Source organism: Leopardus geoffroyi, chromosome A2 (assembly GCF_018350155.1).
Source record: "Leopardus geoffroyi isolate Oge1 chromosome A2, O.geoffroyi_Oge1_pat1.0, whole genome shotgun sequence".
Classification (NCBI taxonomy): Eukaryota; Metazoa; Chordata; class Mammalia; order Carnivora; family Felidae; genus Leopardus; species Leopardus geoffroyi.
The window spans coordinates 26,329,316-26,353,122 of record NC_059331.1 but is presented as its reverse complement, the minus strand read 5'-3'; the positions used below and the strand labels follow the sequence as shown (position 1 = coordinate 26,353,122).

General features: G+C 41.8%; 1 protein-coding gene across 18 annotated transcripts in view; it reads right to left on the bottom strand.

Moving 5' to 3' along the window:
• Positions 1-23,807, bottom strand: part of PXK (PX domain containing serine/threonine kinase like) — a 74,806-nt gene that overhangs the window by 35,336 nt on the left and 15,663 nt on the right. For 17 of the 18 annotated variants that reach the window (XM_045493357.1, XM_045493358.1, XM_045493360.1 and 14 more), the window contains exons 2-4: positions 14,244-14,294; positions 12,308-12,355; positions 3,526-3,712 (exon numbers count right to left, since the gene is read on the bottom strand). In XM_045493357.1, coding sequence (XP_045349313.1) covers positions 3,526-3,712; positions 12,308-12,355; positions 14,244-14,294 — 286 coding nt within the window. Of the gene's footprint in view, positions 1-3,525; positions 3,713-12,307; positions 12,356-14,243; positions 14,301-23,807 lie in introns of those variants that run through there. The other variant, XM_045493373.1, reaches the window with a different exon arrangement.

Sequence of the window (23,807 nt, the reverse complement as noted above, 5' to 3'; positions counted from 1 at the left end):
AGAAAGAAGAAAGAAAAACAAAAAAGAAAGAGAAAAGCAAGAAAGAAAAAAGAGAAAAGAAGAAAGAAAGAAAGAAAGAAAGGAAGAAAGAAAGAAAGAAAGAAAGAAAGAAAGAAAGAAAGAAAGAAAGAAAGAAAGAAAGAAAGAGAAAAAAGAAAGAAAGAAAAGAAGCATCTTGTTAGATGAATAAGGTGAGGTTTGTGTGGGGTGGGGCATGTGTGTGTGCGTTTTCCAATACAAGCCCCTAGTGACTGGGAAACACCTGTTTTCCCTATACATTGGCTGGCCCTCAATTAGACTTGGTAGTAACACAAATGGACACCTTTGGAATTTAAATAAAAAGTCAACAGGGGCACCTTGGTGGCTCAGATGGTTAAGTATCCAATTTTGGCTCAGGTCATGATCTCACAGTTCATGGGTTTGAGCCCTGCATAAGGCGCTGCACTGACAGTGTGGAACCTGCTTGGGATTTTCTTTCCCTCACTCTCTGCCCCTCCCCTACTCACACTTTCTCTGTCAAAAATTCAATAAACTTTAAAAAAAACTGAAACAAAATACAAATGGACATCTCATAACTCCCCCACAAGAGCACTAAGGACGTGTATTTCCTTGGTCATCTGGAGAACACCAGGAAAAGAAGGAAAAGATCAGCAATCCCAGGCTGGAGACCCAGCGAGAGAGGAGTAGCCACTGGTGCCCTGAAGCTCCTAGTTACCCACCACCTGGACACTGTTGTGGCATCAGAGTCCCCACTCCAACAAGGTATCTTCAACCTCAGAGCAAGAGACAGCAAGAGTGTCGTTGGTGACTTTGGCCACATGAATGCAGCATGCACATCCTGCTGAAGTGGAAAGGGGTGGTGACCACAGACCATTTGGAAAAGGATAAGAGGTGGAGACATTACCCAAATGAAAGGGGGAAGTGGCCCTGTTTCGAGAGGTGCCACATGGTGGAGGTATGCAGAGTACCCTCAGGAACCACAGGCCATGCTTTGAGTTTCAGGAAGCCTGGACCAGTCCACCTGGCTTTCCAGGGACTGGCTGTCAAGCTGGTACAGAGGAGGCTGCCTGGGCTTCCCTTTCGAGGCTGCTAGTGGGTCAGCCTAGAGACAAGACAAGTTCTGACAGTTTCATTCAAAAGGGGCAATAAATCAGCATATGCTCTGCAAACAGCCTCCATCCCCTACTGTTTCATTCCAGGACTGTGCCGCCTTCTTGAGCACTTGGGTTCCGGTGGGAGTCTCTAGCAACCTTATTATACCTCTGCCCACATTTGCTTTGGACTCCTGACTGTTCTGCCATACAGGGGGAAAGGAGAAAGATCAAGAAAAACAGTAGCATGTGAGGGGTACAGTAGTAGGAAATACAGGGATCAGATCATCTTCCAGGGGCAAAGCAGCATCTTAACTGGAAAACAGACGTTGTATGCTTGTACAGTCATACGAATGTGCAGCCCTAGGTAAGGCCTTTCCTCTCAGGTGATCTCTCATCTATGAAATGAAAGGGTTGGTCTTGACATGCCTGCTCCAAATCTTTTCTAGCTCTGACCCCAGGTAATTCAATGTACTCCTGGTACAAGCTCCCTGCTCGTAGGGAGCGCATCTTCCTTGCACCTGCATCCCCGACACCCGGACCTGCACCCAGCACACAGCACAGGCAGAGCAGACAGTGAGAGCCTATGGGATGAACGGCATCATCATGTAGGCACTGCACCTTGATGCTTGCCCTCAGGAGCACATTAGCAGACACTCTCAGGAACTAAGTAGACAAACCAATGAACGGGGCTAGGTGAAGGCTGATTTGATAGCAGTCAATCCAGATGGTTTGCCATCTGACAATTTTGGGAATGATCGAGGTGAAGCATGGTGACTGAAAGCCATGAGAGATGCCACACTGAAAGAATCTAAGCTGTCCTGGGAGCCCCATCCTGTGATGTCTTTTCTCCTGTATGAACCAAAAACAACTGGGGGAAGAATAAAAGCCTTGTAATAACTTAATGTTCAATTTTGTAACTTAGAGTAAATGTGAGTTTGAACTAAACTTTCCTTTATTGGCTGCATTCTAGAAAGGCATTTTTACCTCTGCAGGTACTTCCATGAGAAGAAAGGAGGTACATCAGAGGCTTCTCAGACTTTAATGTGCATGCAAATAACCTGGGGACCTTGTTAAAATCAGATCCTGATCTGTAGGTTTGGCATGGGGCCTGAATTCAGCATTTCTGACAAGCTCCCAGTGATGCCAGTGCTGTGGGTCAGAGGACCACACTGTGAGTAGCAAGGCCCAAGGGCTGTGGTTTTCAAACTCAGCTGCATATTGGAATTTCTTGGGGAGCTTTCCAAACCAGGAGCCCCCACCCCCATCTGTAGAGATTTTGATTTAATTGGCATGAGGGCAGCCTAGGCATCGGGATTTTTTTAAAGCTCCCTGGATTGAGTTTATTATGCAGAAAAGTTTGGTACCTGACAGGCAGCCCTCTATTTCCCTGTCTCTGAAACAGGAATAAAAGTGCCTCCTTCTGATTACTTCAAAAGCAGTGTCTTGAGGACATGAAATGTAATGTGTGAACAATCTATTCTCTTAGCAAGGAAATCAGCTTATTAAAAATACCCAGAGTTCCATTGAGACTCTAAGCATGGGTCAGCTTTAACAGCTCAGTCAAATTCTAGTTTCTGGCTCAGTTCTACAACAGTTTCCATGGGTCTCTTCAAGGCCACCCCAAGGCATATTGAATATTTAATCACTCCTTCTGCTGACAACAGGCTTAGGTTATTGACGCTAGCTTTGTGTATAACTGGCACCCTTTCCACCTCAGTCCCCTGGTTGATTTGGGGAAAATTTGGAAGAGCTCCTTAGGCTTTGCACTGAGTGGGTCTCTGGGAACAACTGGGAAGACACAGAGAGGACCCTTCTGAACCACTCAGTTTAAAGTAATTCCCAGATAGGGCACCTGACTGACTGGCTCAGTCAGTTAAGCATCAGACTTCAGCTCAGGTCATGATCTCACGGTTCATGGGTTCGAGCCGCCCATCGGGCTCTGTGCTGACGGTGCAGAACCTGCTTGGGATCCTCTGCCTCCCTCTTTCTGCCCCTCCCTTACTTGAGCACACTCTCTCTCAAAATAAAATAAATAAACTTAAAAAAAAATAAAGTAATTCCCAGGAAAGTAGACATGCTATATACTGTAAGTACGAAAGGAGAGCCAAATTAAAAATCAAATTAAGTTATTGTGGATTATTTACTTTCTGTTCTGCCAGGGAAGATAATAAAAGACTCCAAGTACACACACACAATAACTTCTCTTTCATATTCTTCTGTGCACACATTACACACATTTTAGAAGTAATTATTTTCTTCTTATACTCTTACAGTAAATTACAATCAGGCAAGTATTAGTAAAGGAATAATGCCCTATAACAAATGTACACGTGTCCCCGTTTGGAAGGAGAGTTTCTCCCACATGTCTTCTCCAGCAAAGAATAGTGCCTCTTTAGTCATGCAACCGTAGCTCAGAGACCCCTTTGCTTACCAGTGTAGTTTGCAGAATAGTTGTTTGGATCTAAAAACTTCTTAACCAGCTCACAATTAGACAAGACATGATTTGTGGTGATAACGTTGAGATAGTTCTGAAGACCTTTCTGCCTCTCAGCTATGAATTCACGATCCATGTTACCAATCAATTTTTTGGGAGGAAGAGGTAGACTTAGGCCTGCAATCTTTAATTAAAAGAGAAAAAGTATTATACTCATGCCATCCCCAAAGAAGATGCAATATCAGAATCCTGAGCCGCCATATTTCATTAAGATGTATCCTAATTTCAGAGGGATGATAAAATGTGAAAAACTGCAACTGAGAATTGATAAAATGCTATATTAAGCATAGAAACTTTAAAAGTTAAAAAAAAGTGTTTTTCTTTTTACCAAACGTATACATGAATGTAATTTCAAGAGTCAAATAGTTTTTTTTATTGTTAGCAGTCCCATGACACTCTCCCCTGACAAATACCTCTGCCAACAGGTGACCTAACCATTCCCCGTTCCCCGAGACAGCCGCATCCAATTCTCTGAGCTGATCTTTTTTGGTACAGGGGAACATTCACTAGGAATTTTCATTTTTAGGCATTATCTATTAATTTCCCATTATGGATTAAGTTCTCTTTCACAATCCTAATCTCATCCCCTGCACAACCTATTCCTAATCCCTCCAATATAGTTATAATTTTTACTTAGTGCAATATCCCTGCTTACTTTAGGTTAAGTGATATTCACCTCTGAGCCAGAGAGCCATGCTTACTATTCCTTTTTATCAACTGGTCATTTCTGTTTGTTTGTTTTAGTTTTTTATTCAACTCCAAACTCTCCATCTAAGCATCTTCTCAACATACTCAGATACAAAAATGCATCAATTCATCTTCTTGAAGAGTCCCTGCTCCAGGCAGGACTGGTGGTCCCCACTTCTGCTGCAGAACTGGCATCCTGGGACATCATGCTAGGGATGCTTTTGCCTTTCTCCCGTGAACCCCATTACTATATCCATACCTTCTTTTTTTGTAGAGAATCCCTGATTTTTGGTGGAGATACTCTCCATCAGCTTCCTAAAAATGGTGCTGCAGAGGTCAATTATTTTGGAAAAGTTGCATGTATAAATGTCTTTATACTACCCTCACACTTGAATGACAGAGAATCTTTTTTTTTTAAAAATTTCTTTTTTTCAACGTTTATTTATTTTTGGGACAGAGAGAGACAGAGCATGAACGGGGGAGGGGCAGAGAAAGAGGGAGACACAGAATCGGAAACAGGCTCCAGGCTCTGAGCCATCAGCCCAGAGCCCGACGCGGGGCTCGAACTCACGGACCGCGAGATCGTGACCTGGCTGAAGTCGGACGCTTAACCGACTGCGCCACCCAGGCGCCCCGAATGACAGAGAATCTTGATGTGGAATTCTAAGTTGGAAATATTTGTTCTTCAGGATTTCTAAGAACTACTTCATTGTCTTCTAGCTTCCAGTGCTGCTGTTAACAGTAGATTCTTGCTGCCATTTTTGTTTTGTTTCCCTGGAAGCTTTTAGGCTTTTCTCTTTGACTTCAGTTTGTGACATGCACGTGCCTCTCTGCAGGTCTATTTCTAGCCTCTGTGCTGAGTATGTAGCCCTTTCTATCTGGAAACGAATATCCTTATGAATATCTTTGGTATTTTCTTGTATTAGGTCATTATTTCTTCCCCTCCATGCCCTTTGTTTTCTTTTTCTGGAACTCTTATTCCAGTGTTAGACATTCTGGACTGGTCCTCTATTCTTATCTCTTCACTCCTATTTTCCACTTTTGTTAAACAACCTTTTTTTTTCCCTACTGAACAAATTTTGGGGGATATTTCCTGTATCTTGCGGCTCTTCTAAAGAGTTTTCATTTCTACTATTATCTTTTTTTAAGTACTCTTTTTTTTAACAGTATCCTGAATATAATGCAATTTCTTATCTGAGATTGTAAAAAATAATTTTTTTTCTGAAGTAGCTGTAATGTTCCTCTTGCTGTATATATTCTGCTTCCAAAAGTTTTTTTTTTTTCTTTTTTTCCTGTTTGTTTTCATTGTTACCTTTCAAGTTAAAAGTGTTCCTTAGGAACCTGGTGATCCTGGGATGCCTGCTCATACTGAAGAGCACAGCAACAAAAGCTGACTAGAAGGGCTCAGTGAGTGGCTGGGACTTAACTGCTGTGGGCTTTATTTTAGCACGTGACCTCATTCAACTGTTTCATTGGGAGAACCTGTGATCTCCATACCTTTAACTCTTTCCTCTTAGGTTGGGCAGATCCCCCTCCTCCCAAATCTTCCAATCCCCTGACTGGAGGGTCTAGGTCTGACCAGCAATGTTCTGTGAGCTAAAAGGAAGAAGGTTTTGGAAGGGGGCAAAGGTGGGGGTGAGAGGCAGTGCTGACATGTACTGTGTAATTATTTTTAACTGTGCCTGCATCCCCCAGTCCAATGTTCTACCCTTTCCAGATAATAAACTTCCAATCTTCTGCTGGAGGGAGAAGGGCAGCAGGTATAAGTTGCTAGATGGGGGAAGATCTGGGGATCTGTTTCTTAAACATACTCTCAACTTCTGATTTCAGCTTGACCTTGCCTCCCAATGGAGGCAGCACCTTGTGCTAAACCTTTTGGAGGTTCTGCGGTGTAAACTGAGACACAATGAGGTTATCCATCTGCCTCCCAGCTCAGAATTCTGCCTTCCCATATCTACTTAATTAGCTCTCATCCACTGGATTTTCAGCTTCAAATGTTTTGTTGTAGCTTTATCCTTTCTTATTCTATTTGTCCTTGACTCTGTGTGTGTGTGTGTGTGTGTGCGTGTGTGTGTGTGTGTGTGTGTGTGTAAGATCAACTTACTGCTGTTTTAGAGTGGCTTCAGAAGGAAGGAAAAGTAAATACAGGTGCTCAATCTATCATTTTCCAGATCCCTTAAAACTTTACAAGTCTATTTTTTATTTTATTTTTTAATGTTTATTTATTTTTGAGAGAGAGAGAGACAGAGCACACGTGGGGTTGGGGTCAGGGGTGGGGGTGGGGGTGGCACAAGGAGACAGAATCTGAAGCAGGCATCAGGCTCTGAGCTGTCAGCACAGAGCCTGATGTGAAGTTTGAACTCATGAGCCGTGAGATCATGACCTGAGCTGAAGTTGGGCACTTCACCAACTGAGCCACCCAGGTGCCCCATTAAGTCTATTTTTGAAACTTAACAAAGCATCAGATTGGTATCTTAATTTAATGAGCAAAATCACTTTCAAAGAGCAGTGGTATTCTACACTTGTGCTTAGATTAGAGCAGCCCAAGTGACATGCATATTGATTGAGGGGAAAGTCTAAAGAGAAGAGCATCTTGAATTCAGACAAGGATGCAATGTAAACCACCCATGTGGGCAAACCTAACTTAGCCTGTGTATTTTTCAAACAACACTGAAGACCTTGAACTTGATATTGGACAAGATGAAAAGGTTGGCTGACAATCATAAATTGCCTATTTCTCCAACATAATTATGAAAATGTGTCAGAGCATATTTAGAATGAATTTTCTATCATGGCATAATTAGCTGCCAGCTAAGACACATAAATTTCAGGTCATTTTCCTCATTCATACAATTCAGCTTTACCTAATAGCACTTTCTTTATTAAAGCATACTTAAGAAGAAAGCACATCACTCAGCTAGTACACATCCAAGTGAATCACCTTATTATTACTGTTATTATTATTTTTGTTCTAGAGCATTGAGTAATATGATCAAAGGTACTACTAAAAACATAACTTTTTCTTTTAAAAACTTTTATTAAGTTGCAGAATATAATCTCCACAGCGTGTGTATGTGTGCGTGCGTGCGTGTGCATGTGTAAGTCCAGGGATATGGATTATGCATGCACCAAAAAAATGTCTAAAAGGACTGCCACTACCACCTTGAGAACAGCTAACTCAGATTGGGTTCGTCAACCAATGTTTTCTATACTATGAAATGTTTACATTTCTCATTTACTATTTTTTTTCAATTAAAAAAAAAAGAAAAACTCTTGCTTATAAAGCTGACCATATATACAGCAAGGATTCTTAAAAATTACCATAAACCAATATCTGCCCCTTCCCTTGCACTATCTACCCAACATCTATCCAGCTGAATCCCACATGACTCATGACAGGAAGAGTCACATCTGACATCATCAGATTCAAACACCAACAGGGCTATTTTTCATTCATGGTGGGGATATGAAAATGAGTTTGATAAAGTATTTGTTTTGAACTTTTTGGCCTTCAAGCTTCCACCAATCTATTTGTTCAAGCTTAATTTCATTTTAGGAAAGAAAATGTATTGATCTGCCCCAGACATCCCATCAGCTCTTCCAAATCATCAGGTGAAACAAAGTGTTATTTGCCAACAGTTGGAATTACAGTATCCCTGCTATGCCAGTCTGCTGGATAGACAAGAGGTTTTTTCCTACTCTTCCTTAACATCTCACAATAACTATTTCTACAAGCATTAGAAGTATGCAATATGTGTGTTATTTTAAAATCTTGCCTTTCAAAAAAGATTAGCATTCAAGAGACACTTATTTGTCTTTCAGCTTTCTCCCAGGATTTCTAAAATGCTTGACAATTACAGAATATAAAATTTAGAAGTCCAATGACTCATTAGAAGGGAGGGAAAGAGAGGTGCCTAGGTAGCTCAGTTGGTTGAGCATCTGACTCTTGATTTCAGCTCAGGTCATAATTCCAGGGTCGTGGGATTGAGCCCCGCATCGGGCTCCGTGCTGGGCATAGAGCCTCCTTAGGATTCTCCCTCTTTCCACCCCCCCTCAGCCCCTCTGCCTGCATATGCTCTCTCTAAAATATAAAAATTAAAAAGGGAGGGAAAGAGAATACTAGCAGAGAGAGCAACTGAGTCACTAATCTAGTGATTTCCTACACGCCTCCAACATTGATAGCTTCAAGCCATGACACCTCACCATCCCATTTTCAATAGCTTTCCTCTTTAACGTGCCCTATGCATTTCATTCTTGAGTTTCTTGTATATGGGGAAGAGAACAAGAAAGCCAGTAGAGGGGCGCCTGGATGGCTCAGTCAGTTGAGCATCCAACTCTTGATTTCGGCTCAGGTCATGATCCCATAGTTTGCGGGTTCGGGCCCTCTGTTGGGCTCTGTGCTAGCAGCACGGAGTCTGCTTGGGATCCTCTCTCTCTCTGTGTCCCTCCCCTGCTTGTGCTCTCTTTCAAAATAAATAAATAAATTTAGAATAAAAAAAAAAGAAAGAAAGCCAGCGGAGAAGTCCCCAAAGTTCCATCCATAACACCTGCAGAGTGACAAGGCAAAGGGGGAATGATCAGCAAAGTGAAGTCTAGAGCCCATAATCTGGCCCATAAGTAGAAGCCTCCAAATTATATGACAAACTATGTGGCAATTTTAACAAAACTAGCTTTTGTCTGGAGGAGTGACCTTCAAACTTTGAATCTGTCAATTTCTCACTTTCAATATCAGATCTCAGTGGTCTGCAAATTGCCTTCAATCATATTCCAGTGAGTGTTCTAGGGAGTTCTGAGCTCTCAACAGACTCTTAACTTGTCCCAACACTCCCCCCTAACCCCCTCCACCGGGGAACAGAGTAGAGTCTCTCCCTCTCCTATGTCAACAGTGGGAAGTAAAATTCAAATCACAAAACATTTATGCTACCACAGACCTAAGAAGTCATCTGGTTCAACCCCTTATTTCAGATGGGGACAGTGAGGATGGAGAGGGGAAATAACTGACCCAAGGTCTCCCTGCCATAAGGAGCAGAGTCTGGACTCCTTCCCAATCTGGGCTCAGTTCCCATCATTTCAATTCCTGCTCCTTTCCTTTATGTTGTTGTGTGTGGTTTCCCTAGATGGTTACTAATTTGATGTTGCCTTTAAAAGAAGCTAGTGAGGGGCACCTGAGTAGTTCAGTCAGTTAAGCGTCCAGCTCTTGATTTCGACTCAGGTCATGATCTCACAGTTTATGAGTTGTGGCCCCGTGTTGGACTCTGTGCTGACAGTGCAGAGCCTGCCTAGGATTCTCTCTCTCCCTCTCTATCTCTGCCCCTCCCCTGTGCACTTGTGTGCTCTTTTTTTAAAAAAAATTTTTAATGTTTATTTATTTTTGAGACAGAGACAGAGCACAAGTGGAGGAGGGGCAAAGAGAGAGGGACACACAGAATCTGAAACAGGCTCCAGGCTCAGAGCTGTCAGCACAGAACCTGATGTGGGGCTTGAACCCACCAACTGTGAGATCATGACCTGAGCTGAAGTCAGATGTTTAACCGACTGAGCCACCCAGGCACCTCCCTCTCTCTCTCTTTCAGAAATAAATAAACATTAAAAAAAAATAAGGTAGTGATTCTTCTTCACTATTACCACAAAATATGCTCACTATAAAAAGTTGGGGAAATGAAGCTTTTTAAAAATGTTTTGCTTATATAGCTTATATGAGCTTGTTTATAAAGAACTTGGAAAGTACAAAACAGTATAAAGAGCCAGAAAAAAAACATAAGCCATAATCCTGCCACCTGGGGATCACCATTGTTAATAGTTTGGCATATTTCCCTCCAATCGTTTTTTTCTAAACATTTCATGTAATTATATTATATTGCATGTATAATTTACATCCTGTTTTTTTTTTTTCATTTTGGCATTCTTCCTATTGGAGTCAGACAACTCCACATATGTGTATTATATTTCTCTTTCTTCAGCAGGAACTCATTTATCCGTCAGAAGGGTAATCAGACACTAAAAATCACAGTCACGGTTTTATTCTGTGGTTTTGAGAGTCTTTTTGGTCTGTTTTATGAAGGTTGTTTTGAAATTATTTTCTTGCCAAAAAGCTGTGTGTACTTTCTTCTGTTTGTTTACTTGGATCTAGAAAAACCTCCCACTGAAATGATGTCTGGCCATATCCTGCCCAGCATAAGCCAACATCAATACATGTGGATATTTGCATTTGAAATAAAATGCACACTGAAAGTGCCTATTTTAAAAGGGAAAATTACACTGAAGCAAAAATAAAATTTTATTATATTAAAAAGGCCATCATTGAATAGTCATAGAGATTCAACCTTACATCCCCTAAGCAAGAACAAATATGAGATAAAACCCTTTCCTCCCATCCCCATTTTTGGGGGCTGGGCCTAGGCAATTTCAAGTTCAGAAACCTTCCTCCCATAAGACTTACTCCTGGCTGAATGACACTGTACGAAGATCACTGGGCAAAGGTTCACTTGTGCATTGTGGTGAAAACACACAGTAGGCCCAAAGTTGGCTCCCAGAAGCTCATGCCAGGGTGGAAATGTTGCATGGAAATGTCTAGAGAGACTTGTGGAGAAAATCCACTGTTGGAATACACTGCATTTCGGTGCCTCATCTACAGTGCCACCACAGACCCAGCTTTTGTCTAAGTGGAAAGGCTATGCTATAAAAATCCATAAACCAATTAAACCCATCAATGAGTAGAATCTGATCTCTTCCAATATTTTATCTGGAGATTTAAATTGGTCATACTATAATTAAAATTTAAAAAGACAACATTTGGCAAATGCATAACCATCTGCCAATTACATAAAGGTCTGTAGACAACTCAGGCCAATTCTACCAGAGAGAAAGTTAAGCATTCATGTTTTCAGCAGGGCTGTAAATAATGGTAAAGTTTGGATACTACATTTGCTACTTTCAAGAGTCTTATCAATGACCACAGCCTTTTGAAAGAAAGGAAGCATTTTGTTCCCTGCCAGCCTGCAGTCTGACTGACTTTTGTGGGCAGGATCAGAGATCACTCAGAATAATATGTGATGGCTCGTTCACCGATGAAGGGAGCAGTGCTTCACCTCCCAGCTGAGCTGGTCACAAGCCACGTGTTCTGGCTCAGATTTATATTACCAATCAAATCTGAGATATGACACAATGGTCTGCAGTAACCCACGACACTTGAAGACCAATCTGCTGAATGGAGACACGAGTGCTATTGCCACTACTCACTACAGTGCTTAAGCCCCTCTAGGACCCTTCAAGCACATCTGTTTCCAGAAAAAGGCTCTGCAGCTCATTTCTCTGTCCATTATGGCCACCAAAGTGGGAATATTTAAACCAGAGGGATTTAGAAATATGTATTTAAGAGAAAAAAGTTACGGGGAACCTGGGTGGCTCAGTCAGTTGTTAAGCATGTGACTCTTGGCTTCGGCTCAGGTCATATCTCGTAGTTCATGGGATGGGATCCCAAGTTCAGCTCGGCTCTGACAGCACAGAGCCTACTTGGGATTCTCTCTCTCTCTCTCTCTCTCTCTCTCTCTCTCTCTCTCTGCACCTACCCTGCTCATGCTCTTTATCTTTCAAAATAAACATTTAAAAAAAAGAGAGAGAAAAAATTACATTGAAAAAGACTGAGTCTCTATTTACTGCTGAGTATTGATCTGCAACTGACTATGCAGCCTAGTTCAGTGGAGAGAGTCTGAGACAGTCCCAGCTCTACGTGAACAAGTCCAGCAATTTAGTTAGTCATTCCCAATCTGTGCAAAGGAGATGATACACAGCATCCATGGCTGTGGTAAGGATGCAGTCTTGCATAAAGGTACTCACTTGCAAGGTGACTATCATAAATCACATGTTACCAAAAGTTTATTTTTAGAGCCACACATCATCTGTTTAAAGTATAAGTCTATCTCCTCTGCCAGGGAAATTTGCTGATTTCTTGTTCCTGATATTGTCATTTCCAACTAATTTCTAAGACAGCCCAAGCAATGAACGTGTGTCATTAGTGTTTTCAAATATTTACCTGCAAGCTGTTGTTCAGCAAATCAAAGTCACTGTATCTCCTCACAATCTGTAAGACAAGACAGTGGTGTTTTCATTTGGCAAAGACCATTTCTTTTCATTTCCTTATTTAATATTTATTGACATTCTAGAGCTCAGGCATTTGCACTAAGCGTAGGAGGGCTCATACCTGGTGCTTAACTTGCTTAACTAGACAGGCCCAGAAAACAGACCCAGAGTTGGCCGGGTCATACAAAACTGGTTGATGCCAGCCAAACACACAAGATGCCAACAGGTAAGAGAGAATGATTTTGTTTTCAGAGTGAATAGTCCTTTCAATATCCTTCTCATTAACCAGGCATCTGGAAAGATGAATTAATGATTTACCCAAAAAAAGTTTTACTGAACATGAAATCAAAGTAAAAGGAAATGGATAGCTTTGAGGCCATTTCATCCTTGCCTTGGATAAAACTTCCCCCAGTTAAGATCCCACCATTCTAGAGACAGGACTGCATCTGCAGGCAGAGAGGCCATACCTCTCCCAGATTCTCTGCATTTCCCTCCCAGCAGACGTCCACCTTCCATTGTCCATACATTCTTTCTTAGTTCTGCTTGATGTCATTGATTGGGCCAGAATCAAATTCCACTAGTTCTTCAGGCTCTGGGCAAGGAAATTATTTTGCTTTTGAATGGTTTGACTTCAACTTTTATTGATGATTCTCAAATATTAGTGAGCAGAATTACCTGCTGATCATCTAGGACTCCACCCTCAGAGAATCTCTTGCAGTAGGTCCAGGGTGGGGCCCAAGAGTCTACATTTTTGTTAAGTATCCCAAGGATTCTAATGCATTGCATCTAGAAAACTGCCTCAAGGATTCATTCTTCTGGTAGGACAATGCTGTTGCCCTGCTTGTTGAATATACATCAGAGAGTTAAATACAAGGCCATCCCTGATAAATACAAAGGAGCAAAAGGTAGCACAGCGGTTAATCACAGAGATTATGACCTTGACTAGTTGACTTGACTGAGTATGACCTTGGACTAGTTACTTACCTCTTGAATGTAAAATGGGGTAATACAATCGTATAGAACTGTTTTTAAAGGTTAGGTGAATCGATGTGCTTGAACCAGTGCCTAGAAGAAATGCTCACTAGATGTTAAATAGTATAATTATTGAAACAAAAAGCATTTGAAATTTCAGGCAAAGGGGAAAGATCAAGTGTGGGCCACTGTGGTCCAAGACTGCTTAGGGTGAGAGAAAGTTCAAGCCTGAAGCACAAGGTAAGATTTTTTTTGTAGATGAGAGAGGAGGAGGGTCATTATAATTACCTACTAGGCTGCCCAGAAATGGCCCCTATACAGAAGTCAGCCACCCTCTGAAAGTCAACTGACATAGAAAGGACACCCAGATCTAGGTAGGAAGTTTTTTCTTTTCTTTCTGAGGCCACCCCTGAGGAGAGCAGACCCTGGGGCTGTAAGGTAACCCTCACCTACACACAGTGAGGGAACTGGCACTAGCATTTGCCCATGAGCAGACTTGGGAGTCCATGAAATGCAGTGTCCAAGCTGTACAATATCCAAGGTGCTATCTAGCCTTTCTACCTGATGGACTTAACTCTAACCTTCCCCACCCACACCATGGCTGCAGGGGAGGAGGTGTGAATTACTAAGAACAAAACCAGGAATCTGCCTACTATCTATCTATCCTACTCTGGGCCAAACTGGGGAACAAATTCATAGATACTCTCTGTGGTAACATCATACACAAATTAAACCAAACAACTGGAAACAAAAAAGCCTTTTATATTATAATACTTATCTTAAAGCTGAAGGTTTATATCTAAAAGAAACAGGATTCATACTTAACCATGTTTTGGTTTTTCCAGATTTTTAGATGCCCCGAGTCAGACTTTTAAACAGACTTTTTCTAATGAAAAAAAAAAAAAAAAAAAGCTTACCTGCCAGCTGTTTTCTACAGAAATTCCTCTTTGCACCCGAATGATATATTCCTAAAAAAGAGGGGGGAAAGAGCCTCAGTTATAAAATACCCAAATCAGAGGATCAAAAATATAAGTGGAAATATCAGATAAAGTACACTTCAGAACAAAGAAAATTACTATAGACAGAGAAGGATATTACATCAAGATAAAACAGTTATCCACCAGCAAGACATAGAAATCTTAAATGTGTATGTACCCAACGCCAGAATTAGTACAAACTGATGGAACTGAAAGAAGAAACAGACAAATCCATGATTATAGTTGGAAACTTCAATACCCCTCTCTCAGCAATTGATAGAACAATTAGGAAACCAGGAATGGGGCGCCTGGGTGGCGCAGTCGGTTAAGCGTCCGACTTCAGCCAGGTCACGATCTCACAGTCCGTGAGTTCGAGCCCCGCGTCAGGCTCTGGGCTGATGGCTCATGATGGCTCAGAGCCTGGAGCCTGTTTCCGATTCTGTGTCTCCCTCTCTCTCTCTGACCCTCCCCCGTTCATGCTCTCTCTCTGTCCCAAAAATAAATAAACGTTGAAAAAAAAAATTAAAAAAAAAAAAAAAAACAGGAACAATATAGAACTCAACAACACCACAACAATACATCAAACCAGCAGATTTAATTAGCATTGTTGGACACTCCATCCAACAACAGCAGAATACACATTCTTTTCAAGAGGATATATAGATGGCAAATAAGTACATGAAAAGATATTCAATATCACTAGTCATCAAGTAGATGCATATTAAGACCAGAATGAGATATTACCATACACCAATCAAAATGACTCAAACACACAAAAAATAATACCAAATGCTGACTAGGATCCAGAGAAAGTGGACCACACATGCATTGCCAATGGGAATGTAAAATGGCACAGTCACTCTGGAACACAATTTAGCAGTTTCTTGAAAGATTAAACGTGCAAATATCATATGACCAAGCAATTGTACTCCAGGGCATTTATCTGAGAGAAATGAACATTTGTGTTCATACAGAGATTGTACATGAAGGGTCAGAGCAGCTTTATTAGTAACAGTCCAAAATTAGAAAAAAAAAGTCAAATGTCCTTAAACAGGGGAATGGTTAAACTTTGTTACATCTATATCATGGAAAACCACTTAGAAACAAAAAGGTGTGGTTCACACAACTTGGATGAACTGCCAGAGTTATGCTGAGTGAAAAAGCCAATCCCCAAAGATTATAAACTACATGACTCCATTTATATAACATTCATGAAATGACAAAATTATAGAAATGGGGAACAGATTAGTGGCTGCTAAGAGTTAAGGCTGGGGTAGTAGGGTGTGTGGAGGAGGGAAGCAGGTGTGGCTATAGAAAGTGAGGTGCTATGGTTTGAATGATTGTGTCCCCCCAAAATTCATGTTGAAATGCCCCCCAAAATGATGGTATTAAGAGACAGGACCTGAGGAAAGTTCTTAGGTTGTGAGAGTGAAGCCTTCATGAATGGGATTAGTGCCATATCGAGGAGGCTCCAGAGGGATTCTTTGCTCCTTCCATCATGAGGATACTTTGAGAAGGTGTCAGCTATGAACCAGGAAGAGGACCCTCACCAGAAGGCAACCACGCTGATATCAGACTTCCAACATCCAGAACTGTGAGAAATAAATTTCTGTAGTGTATAAGCCGCACAGTTCATAGTGTTTTGTTATAGTAGCCTGAACACACTAAGATATGAGAGATATTTAAATCGATATCTTGACTGTATCAATGTTAATGTACTGATTGCCATACTGTACTACAGTTTTATAACACATTACCATTGAAACAAATTGGGTAATGGATACATGGGATCTCTCTGCATTATTTCTTACAACTGCATGTAAATCCACAATTATCTAAAATAAAAAGTTTAACCTTAGGCATTCAAAACTAGCTGTGGTAGCAATCGGAAGACCAAGATCCAGGGGCACCTGGGTGGCTCAGTTGGTTAAGATCTGACTCTTGATTTCAGCTCAGGGCTCAAGTCATGATCTCAAAGTTCATAGGTTCCTGCCCCACACTGGAGCCATGTTAGAGTGGAGCCTGCTAGGATTCTCTCTCTCCGTCTCTCTCTGCCCCTCCCATGTGTGCTCTTTCTCTCTCAAAATAAATTTAAAAAAAGAAAAAAGAAGACTAATATCCATGAGTTTCAGTGTTCAGAGTTTCCATTTTATATGCTTCGTCAGCTAGAGAAGGCCATGATTAAGAAAACAGGTGAAAGGTGGAATAGAGATGCAGTGATGGCATTCCAGGTCCAGTGACCCCCAGACCGGCCTGGTTATTAACATCTATCTCCCTGCTCCGGAGCAGGGAGAAGTGAGGGTCTTAAAAATACACATTCCCAGGCTTTGCATCAGACATACTAAATCAGAATCTCTAGGCTAGAAACCTAGGAATTAGATGTTTTTACAGCCTCCCCAGTAATTCTTACTAATAAGTAAGCAGGAAACACAGACCTAGTCCAGCCTTCTGCTTATATACACAGGGAATCATGATGAAGGTATAGATTAAATCATATAAAGAATGTTAACATTTTTTCCTCAAATATTCAGAATCATTTTAATATCCTTGGATGGTATGATTTACTTGTAGTCACTACTCAACAAATGCTTATCAACACAGTATTCGGTAAATCCTTTCTACCAAATTAATTTTCATTTAAATAGGTTATTTAGAAAACAAAGCCAAGTAAGCATTGTTAACCTGGTAAGTGGATTTTAAGACAGATCATATTACACTATCATTTATTTCCATTCTGTTTATTTAGCAAAGGTTGATGAAGTTCACATAGCAAAAATTCCTGTCTTCTCAGGAATATATAAAAGATGGTAATTCAACAATATCCACTCAGTTATGAGTGAATCAACTGTGTATCTGGAATCTATGTTTAGCTGGTTTCATGTGGGGATATAAAATAAATGTTTTAAGAGTTATTTGTGTGGTGTGACAAATCTCTTAAGCAACATGCTAATGCAATTATTTCTGAATACATAAAGAGAAAATGCTGAAACCATATGACATTCTTACATTTTGGGGATCAATCCTTTAGCTTGGAAATTTTCATTTTTTCCAGAATTGTCTTACTAGCAAATTTTCTGAGCTTTTAACATTCTTAGAGTAAAGCTGAAATTAGCACATATAACTGAATACTGCCAAACAACTACATCATAGGCCAGCTCTTTTCAGGTCTAAAATTGAGGGAAAATGTTAATTCTCAAAAATACTTCTAACATTTATTATTTCACTATGATTTACCAGAGGAATAATAGTAATTTTAAAAATTCCAGTTCAATGTTGGGCACTTGGTAGGTGCTAAGTAAACACCGAAGTCTTGCTTTATATTCTTTGAGTTTGAAGTTCAGACCTGTGCTTTACAAAGATGTTGCTGCCAGTTGCAAACATCAACTAAGCACCCACAGTGTTCCAGTGCCTATGCTTCTTCCATGCTGGGGTGTAAGTCTGAATAAGGAACATACAGTTCTGGGGTGTCTGGATGGCTCAGCTGGTTAAGTGTCTGACTTCAGCTCAGGTCGTGATCTCACAGTTTATGAGCTCGAGCCCCCCATCGAGCTCTCTGCTGACAGCGCATAGCCAGCTTCAGATCCTTTGTCACCCTCTCTCTCTCTGCCCCTCCCCAGCTTGTGCTCTCTATCTCAAAAATAAATGAACATTAAAAAAATAATAAATAAATGTTAAAAAAAAAAAAGAAATGTACAGTTTGACCCCATTTCTTGCTTTCTTCTTCTTCTAAGATCCCATTTTTCAGCAATCTCCACACCCAACATGGAGATAGATTGAACTCACAAACCCAAGATCACATGCTCCAACATGTGTTGGAAGGTCACATGCTCCAACAACCAAGCCAGCCTCGCACCCCTCCATTCCTTCCTTCTGAAGAAACACAATTTAGATTTTTTTTTAAACTTGTCTCTAAATATGTGACAAGTGTATCTTGTCTCTAAATACGTGTCTCAAAATACTTGATTTTGGGGTCAGGAGCCTGAGACCTACGCTGAGGGTAGAGTTACCTAAAAAGTAGAGTAGAATAAAATAGAACAGAATAGAATAGAATAGAACAAATAAAATTCAGAATTTCCTGAACATATATTTGTGCCAGAATAGGTTATATACCATTCAACTGGCAAACATCTTCCTATTGTACGCCTTTATATATGTTCCCTGCCCTTTATTCCTCTTCCCTCTCCCTCAAATTGACAGTAACAATTACGTGTTCTAGTCTTCCATGTGCCTTTACTTTTTTTCTTAAGTTTATTTATTTATTTATTTATTTTTTTTTTTTTAATTTTTTTTTTAACGTTTATTTATTTTTGAGACAGAGAGAGACAGAGCATGAACGGGGGAGGGGCAGAGAGAGAGGGAGACACAGAATCGGAAACAGGCTCCAGGCTCCGAGCCATCAGCCCAGAGCCTGACGCGGGGCTCGAACTCACGGACCGCGAGATCGTGACCTGGCTGAAGTCGGACGCTTAACCGACTGCGCCACCCAGGCGCCCCTATTTATTTATTTTTGAGAAAGAGAGTGTGAGCTCAGGCTAATAGTATCCTCGCTAAGGTATTCCTGAAGCCTCTTTACTGATACTCTATAAATTTGTCTATTATTGTGATTAAGATTACTATATTGTCTTTAAAAAAAACTTGTTTATACAATGGCACATAATAATGATTGGGAAAAGCATTTGGCAAAAGGGAAGCAGTAACTAAAAGATAATGCCTGGGTCATGGTATCAGACTGTGGTAGCCAAAATGATATCCTCATTAATGTTCCTGCCAAGACATTCTTTATATTTAGGTCCGTGATCTCCAAAGAAGGTGATTCTTTTGACTCAAATGACATTTAGCAATGTCTAGAGACATCTTTAGTTGTCGCAGGGGATGGGGGAGTGCTACTAGCATCTAGTAGATAGAGGTCAGAGATGCTACTAAACACCTACAACGTACAGGACAGCCTACTCCCACCCCCACACCCACTCCCACCCAAGGACTACCTGGCCCCAAATGTCAATAGTGCCAAGATTGAGAAGCCTGGATTCAGGTGTATTGATAAACCAGTAATCCCAGTCCATGAAGGCCTGGGATGCAGGATGGTGCTAGGGTTACTTCTGCCATCATCTGCCCTTGGCCATAGCCCCTGGCCCACTGGTACCTCACATACAACACCATTTGTGATACACACATGTCCACCCAGAGTTTGCTTAGTTACTGGCAGCCTCAAAGCACCACCCATTGTGTAAAAACACATTAAGGCACATTCAGGTTCCACTGTAGCCCCCAGGTCCCACCTGCCATGTGGGTACAGATACAGAAAGACAGTGGGTGGGGTGCCTGGGTGGCTCAGTCGGTTAAGCAGCCGACTTTGGCTCAGGTCATGATCTTGCAGTCCATGGGTTCGAGCCCCACGTCGGGCTCTGTGCTGACAGCTCAGAGCCTGGAGCCTGTTTCAGATTCCGTGTCTCCCTCTCTCTGACCCTCCCCTGTTCATGCTGTCTCTCCCTGTCTCAAAAATAAATAAAACGTTAAAATTTTTTTTTAAAGAAAGACGGTGGGCAATATGAGGTGATTTTGCTCAGGATATATATATATATATATGTGTGTGTATATATGTATATATATATGTATATGTGTGTATATATGTGTATATATATCTGTATATGTATATATATATATATATATATATCCATATTTTTTTTAAGTAAATTCTATCCCCTGTCTGGGGCTCGATCTCACAACCCCAAGATCAAGAGCTGCTCTACTGACTGAGCCAGCCAGGTGCCTCTGCTCAGAAATATTTTTATTCCACTTTAGTGAAACAAGGTGGTCCCTAACTACAAAACATTTGAATGTTTTTAGCTTGCCTGGTACCACCATCCACTTGACCAAAAGGAAGTACTTTCACCTCAAATCTCCAATTTGTAAACTAAACACAGCACAGCTGTCCACTGCTTGCAACCAGGCTGTAGCTCTTATTAAAGCAGAGAGGAGAGTGCCCTGGAGACTAATAGAAACCCAACATTTGAAGTCAGGCCTCCTCCTCACGAGCTGGAGTCAGCAGCCCAGAATCTTCCAGTGAATCATTCCCATCTTTACCACCGTCTCTGATGTGGAACGGAAACTGCAGCATGTATAAAAGAGACAATAAACAGCCAAGGCCCATCAGGCAACAAAGGGAGAGCTAGGAGCTGCGGGGTGCGGCCCTGAGTCACACAGATCTCGGCCTGCCACCAAACCCTGCCATCTGCTGCCACTTCCCCCAAAGGGCCCTCTTCTTGCCCCTCCTCACAATACCACACCCTTTATCTCAGCGGGGCAGGGTGGCTACCTTGTCAAGCCCTGGCATGTGAGCATTGCGCTGGTCAGTGTGGTCTGGTGTGAAGTTCTTCAAACTGGAAAGGCATCAGGACCACGTAATTTCTGACTTAAGTGAGGTTAGAGAAGAGAGATGTAACAAAATGAGGACCGATCTGGTTCTAGGAACCTTGCTAAGCCCCTTACTCCATACTTCTCATTCCATCCTCACAGCTGCCTAGAGGGGAGATCTTAGTCCAGCTCAGCAAATTAAGTGAGCTGTCCAAGGTCACACAACTAGGAAGCAGCTGACTGGGAGTGTGACCCAAATACCTGATTCCCAAGACCTTCCAACCTGCCAGGCATGGCCAGCAGTGCTCAGTGACCTGGCGGAGGCGGGGGGGGGGGGGGGGTGCCCTGAGTTTTTCCTGCAGCCCTGAAAGATGGGGGTCCTCACTAGTTGGTGGAACTCAGGTGGTTCATTTCTAGTGATGTCGATCTATTGACTCCTATCCTGAGGAGGGGCAGGGGCAGGGGCAGGGTTGGGGCTGTTGGTTCCACAACTGTTGATTAATGCTTCCTACATAGGCCATTTTCCAAGCAAGCATCCCCACTGGCATTTTGTTTTCTGAGTTCCCAAAAAAGTATTGAAGATTTATTTCCCTGCACAATAGCTGATATCCAAAGATGCCTTGGTTGGATGACATTTTAGGAAACACTGAGGAGGAAAACTTATTTTGAATCTGTCTGGCCCCAAATGACCTTACTGAGACTATAAACACAGTTCATTTTGAAAAAAAAAAAAAGTGTTAAAGGAGCTAAAACCAAAACTTCAGCAAACCTTCAAACCAGATTAACCCAGTTAATTCTTCTCCCTTCCCTTTTGGCATAGATAATCAGGTTTACTCAGAGACTCAAAGTACAGAGAGACAAAGGCAGCTGTTTGGAGGTATTTTACATGTCAGTGTCCCCACATCACTATATCTAAAACAGAGGGTCCCAACCCTGCTTGCTGCATTCTAAAATCACCTAGAGAACTTACACTATTTTTTTTTTTTTTTTAGAGAGAGACAGACAGCACAGCATTAGGGGAGAGGGAGAGAGGGAGGGAGGGAAAGAGGGAGGGAGGGAAAGAAAGAATCACAAGCAGGCTCCTTGGGATCATGACCTGAGCTGCAATCAAGAGTTGGACACTCAACTGAGACACCCAGGTACCCCAAATCACCTAGAGAACTTAAACAAACAAACAAACAAACAAAAAACCATACCCATGGTTCAGCCCTACCTCCCAGAGACTCTAATTTAGCTTCTCTGAGAGGAAGCACAGGCATTAGTAGGGGCTAAAAGTTCCCGGGTGATTGTAATGTGCAGCCAGGGGTGAGAACCATGGTTCTAAAACTTCTTAACTAGGAAGCAGCTTCACACTGCAAAAATAAAAACCCTCTCAAGAGAGGAAGGAAACTAATGAACCAAGCACCCACCAAACCTCACAGCCTCCTCTATCCCCACCCTCCTCGCCTCTTCAAGGGTACAGTATGCACCTAACTTGAGCCCTGCGGGGGTCCCCACACTGGGCCCTGTAGTGGTAGAGCCATAGAACCATCTGGAGATGGCCCTTTGAAGCAAGTAAGGAAGAACCATTACCCTCACTTTGCAGCTGGAGGCAATGAGTCTCTGAAGGGATAAATGCCTCGACTAGAAAGTTACAGATCTGGGATAGGAGACCAGGTCTCCACTACCCACTAGCCATATCGCTCCCCTGTATTCATCCCCAAATCCGCTTCCTCCTGGCACTTTCCCTTCAAAGGAAGGCCCGCATAGAATGCTGAACACATGTGAGCTCGCTAAACATCCAACACTATCCTTTCCCTGCTCGGGAACCTTTCAGGCTCCACTGGCCACAGAATAAAACCCAACTCCTTAGCCTAGCTTCCATGTTCTGCTATCACCTAACCACAGTGTCCTAACCTGTTCCTTCTACTCAAACCTTCCTCTACTCAGTCAGACTCTGGGTACCCTAAACACCCCTTATCTACTCCCCTCTTTGCAGGTCAACACCTGGGAAGGCTGGCTGTTTAATCACATTACTGCTATTTTTGTCCTATATCTACCTGTGTCTGGGGAAGGCGGGTAGGTGGGGGGGGGGGAGAGGATCTCTCCAACTGAACTAAATTCTTCAAGGGCTAGGATCACACATTTCTTTGTATTGCAAACAGCACCCACCACAAGGTCAGGCCAATAAGAAGTGCAGCAAATACCAGTTGGTGGGCATTTGTTAACTGATTGATTGCTCCTTTGGGAAGGAAGAAGCATGTTGCTCTTTTTCACGTGCATGTACATCAAGGAAAAGTCAAAGAGCATGCTCAAGAAAATCTCCATGCGGCTGCGGGTATGGGCAAATAGGCGAAGGGGATTAAGACGTACAAACTTCCAGTTATAAGTCACAAAGATGAAAAGTACAGTATAGGGACTATAGTCAATAATATTATAATAACATCGTATGATGACTATGCTTACCCTGATAAGCACTAAGTAACGTACAGACACGTTGGATCACTATGTTGTACCCTTGCAACTAATATACCATTGTATGTCAACTATCCTTAAATAATAAAAAAGAAAAATATTTTTAAAAAAGAAAGTCTCTGTGGATCTCCCAAGCCCTGATTTATTATCCCTTCAGTGGACTCAATATTCAACCCCATGGTATCACACAGCAAAACAGCTGCAGCTCATGGGCAGAGGGCAACATCACCCTGAAGGGACAGCCAGGTTTCTGGGGAAATTCTCAGTTGCAGGACTTCTGCTCAGCTCACCAGCCACCTGCCTGGCTGCTTACAATTCTTAATATTTCACTTAGAATTAATGATTACTCCTTACTCTGCTAAGTATTCATTATTTGTTGTTTCATTTGTAGATTTCCAGTGCTGAAATGTACCTTTATTATATAATGTGCAAAACCTGCCCCAAAACAAATGAAAGCATTAGGGTTTTTAAAGGCATTTGATGAATCTCTACTATCTTAACCTAAATTTGTGCAGGTGAGTGAAGCCAACTGCATCTCCTTTTCAACCAAGTGAAATAAACTTCATTTAAAATCTAACTGAATTGGAGCACCAGGGTGGGTCAGTCAGTTAGACATCCGACTCTTGATTTCAGCTCAAGTCATGATCTCACAGTTTGTGAGATGGAGCCCCATGTTGGGCTCTGCGCTGAGAGTGC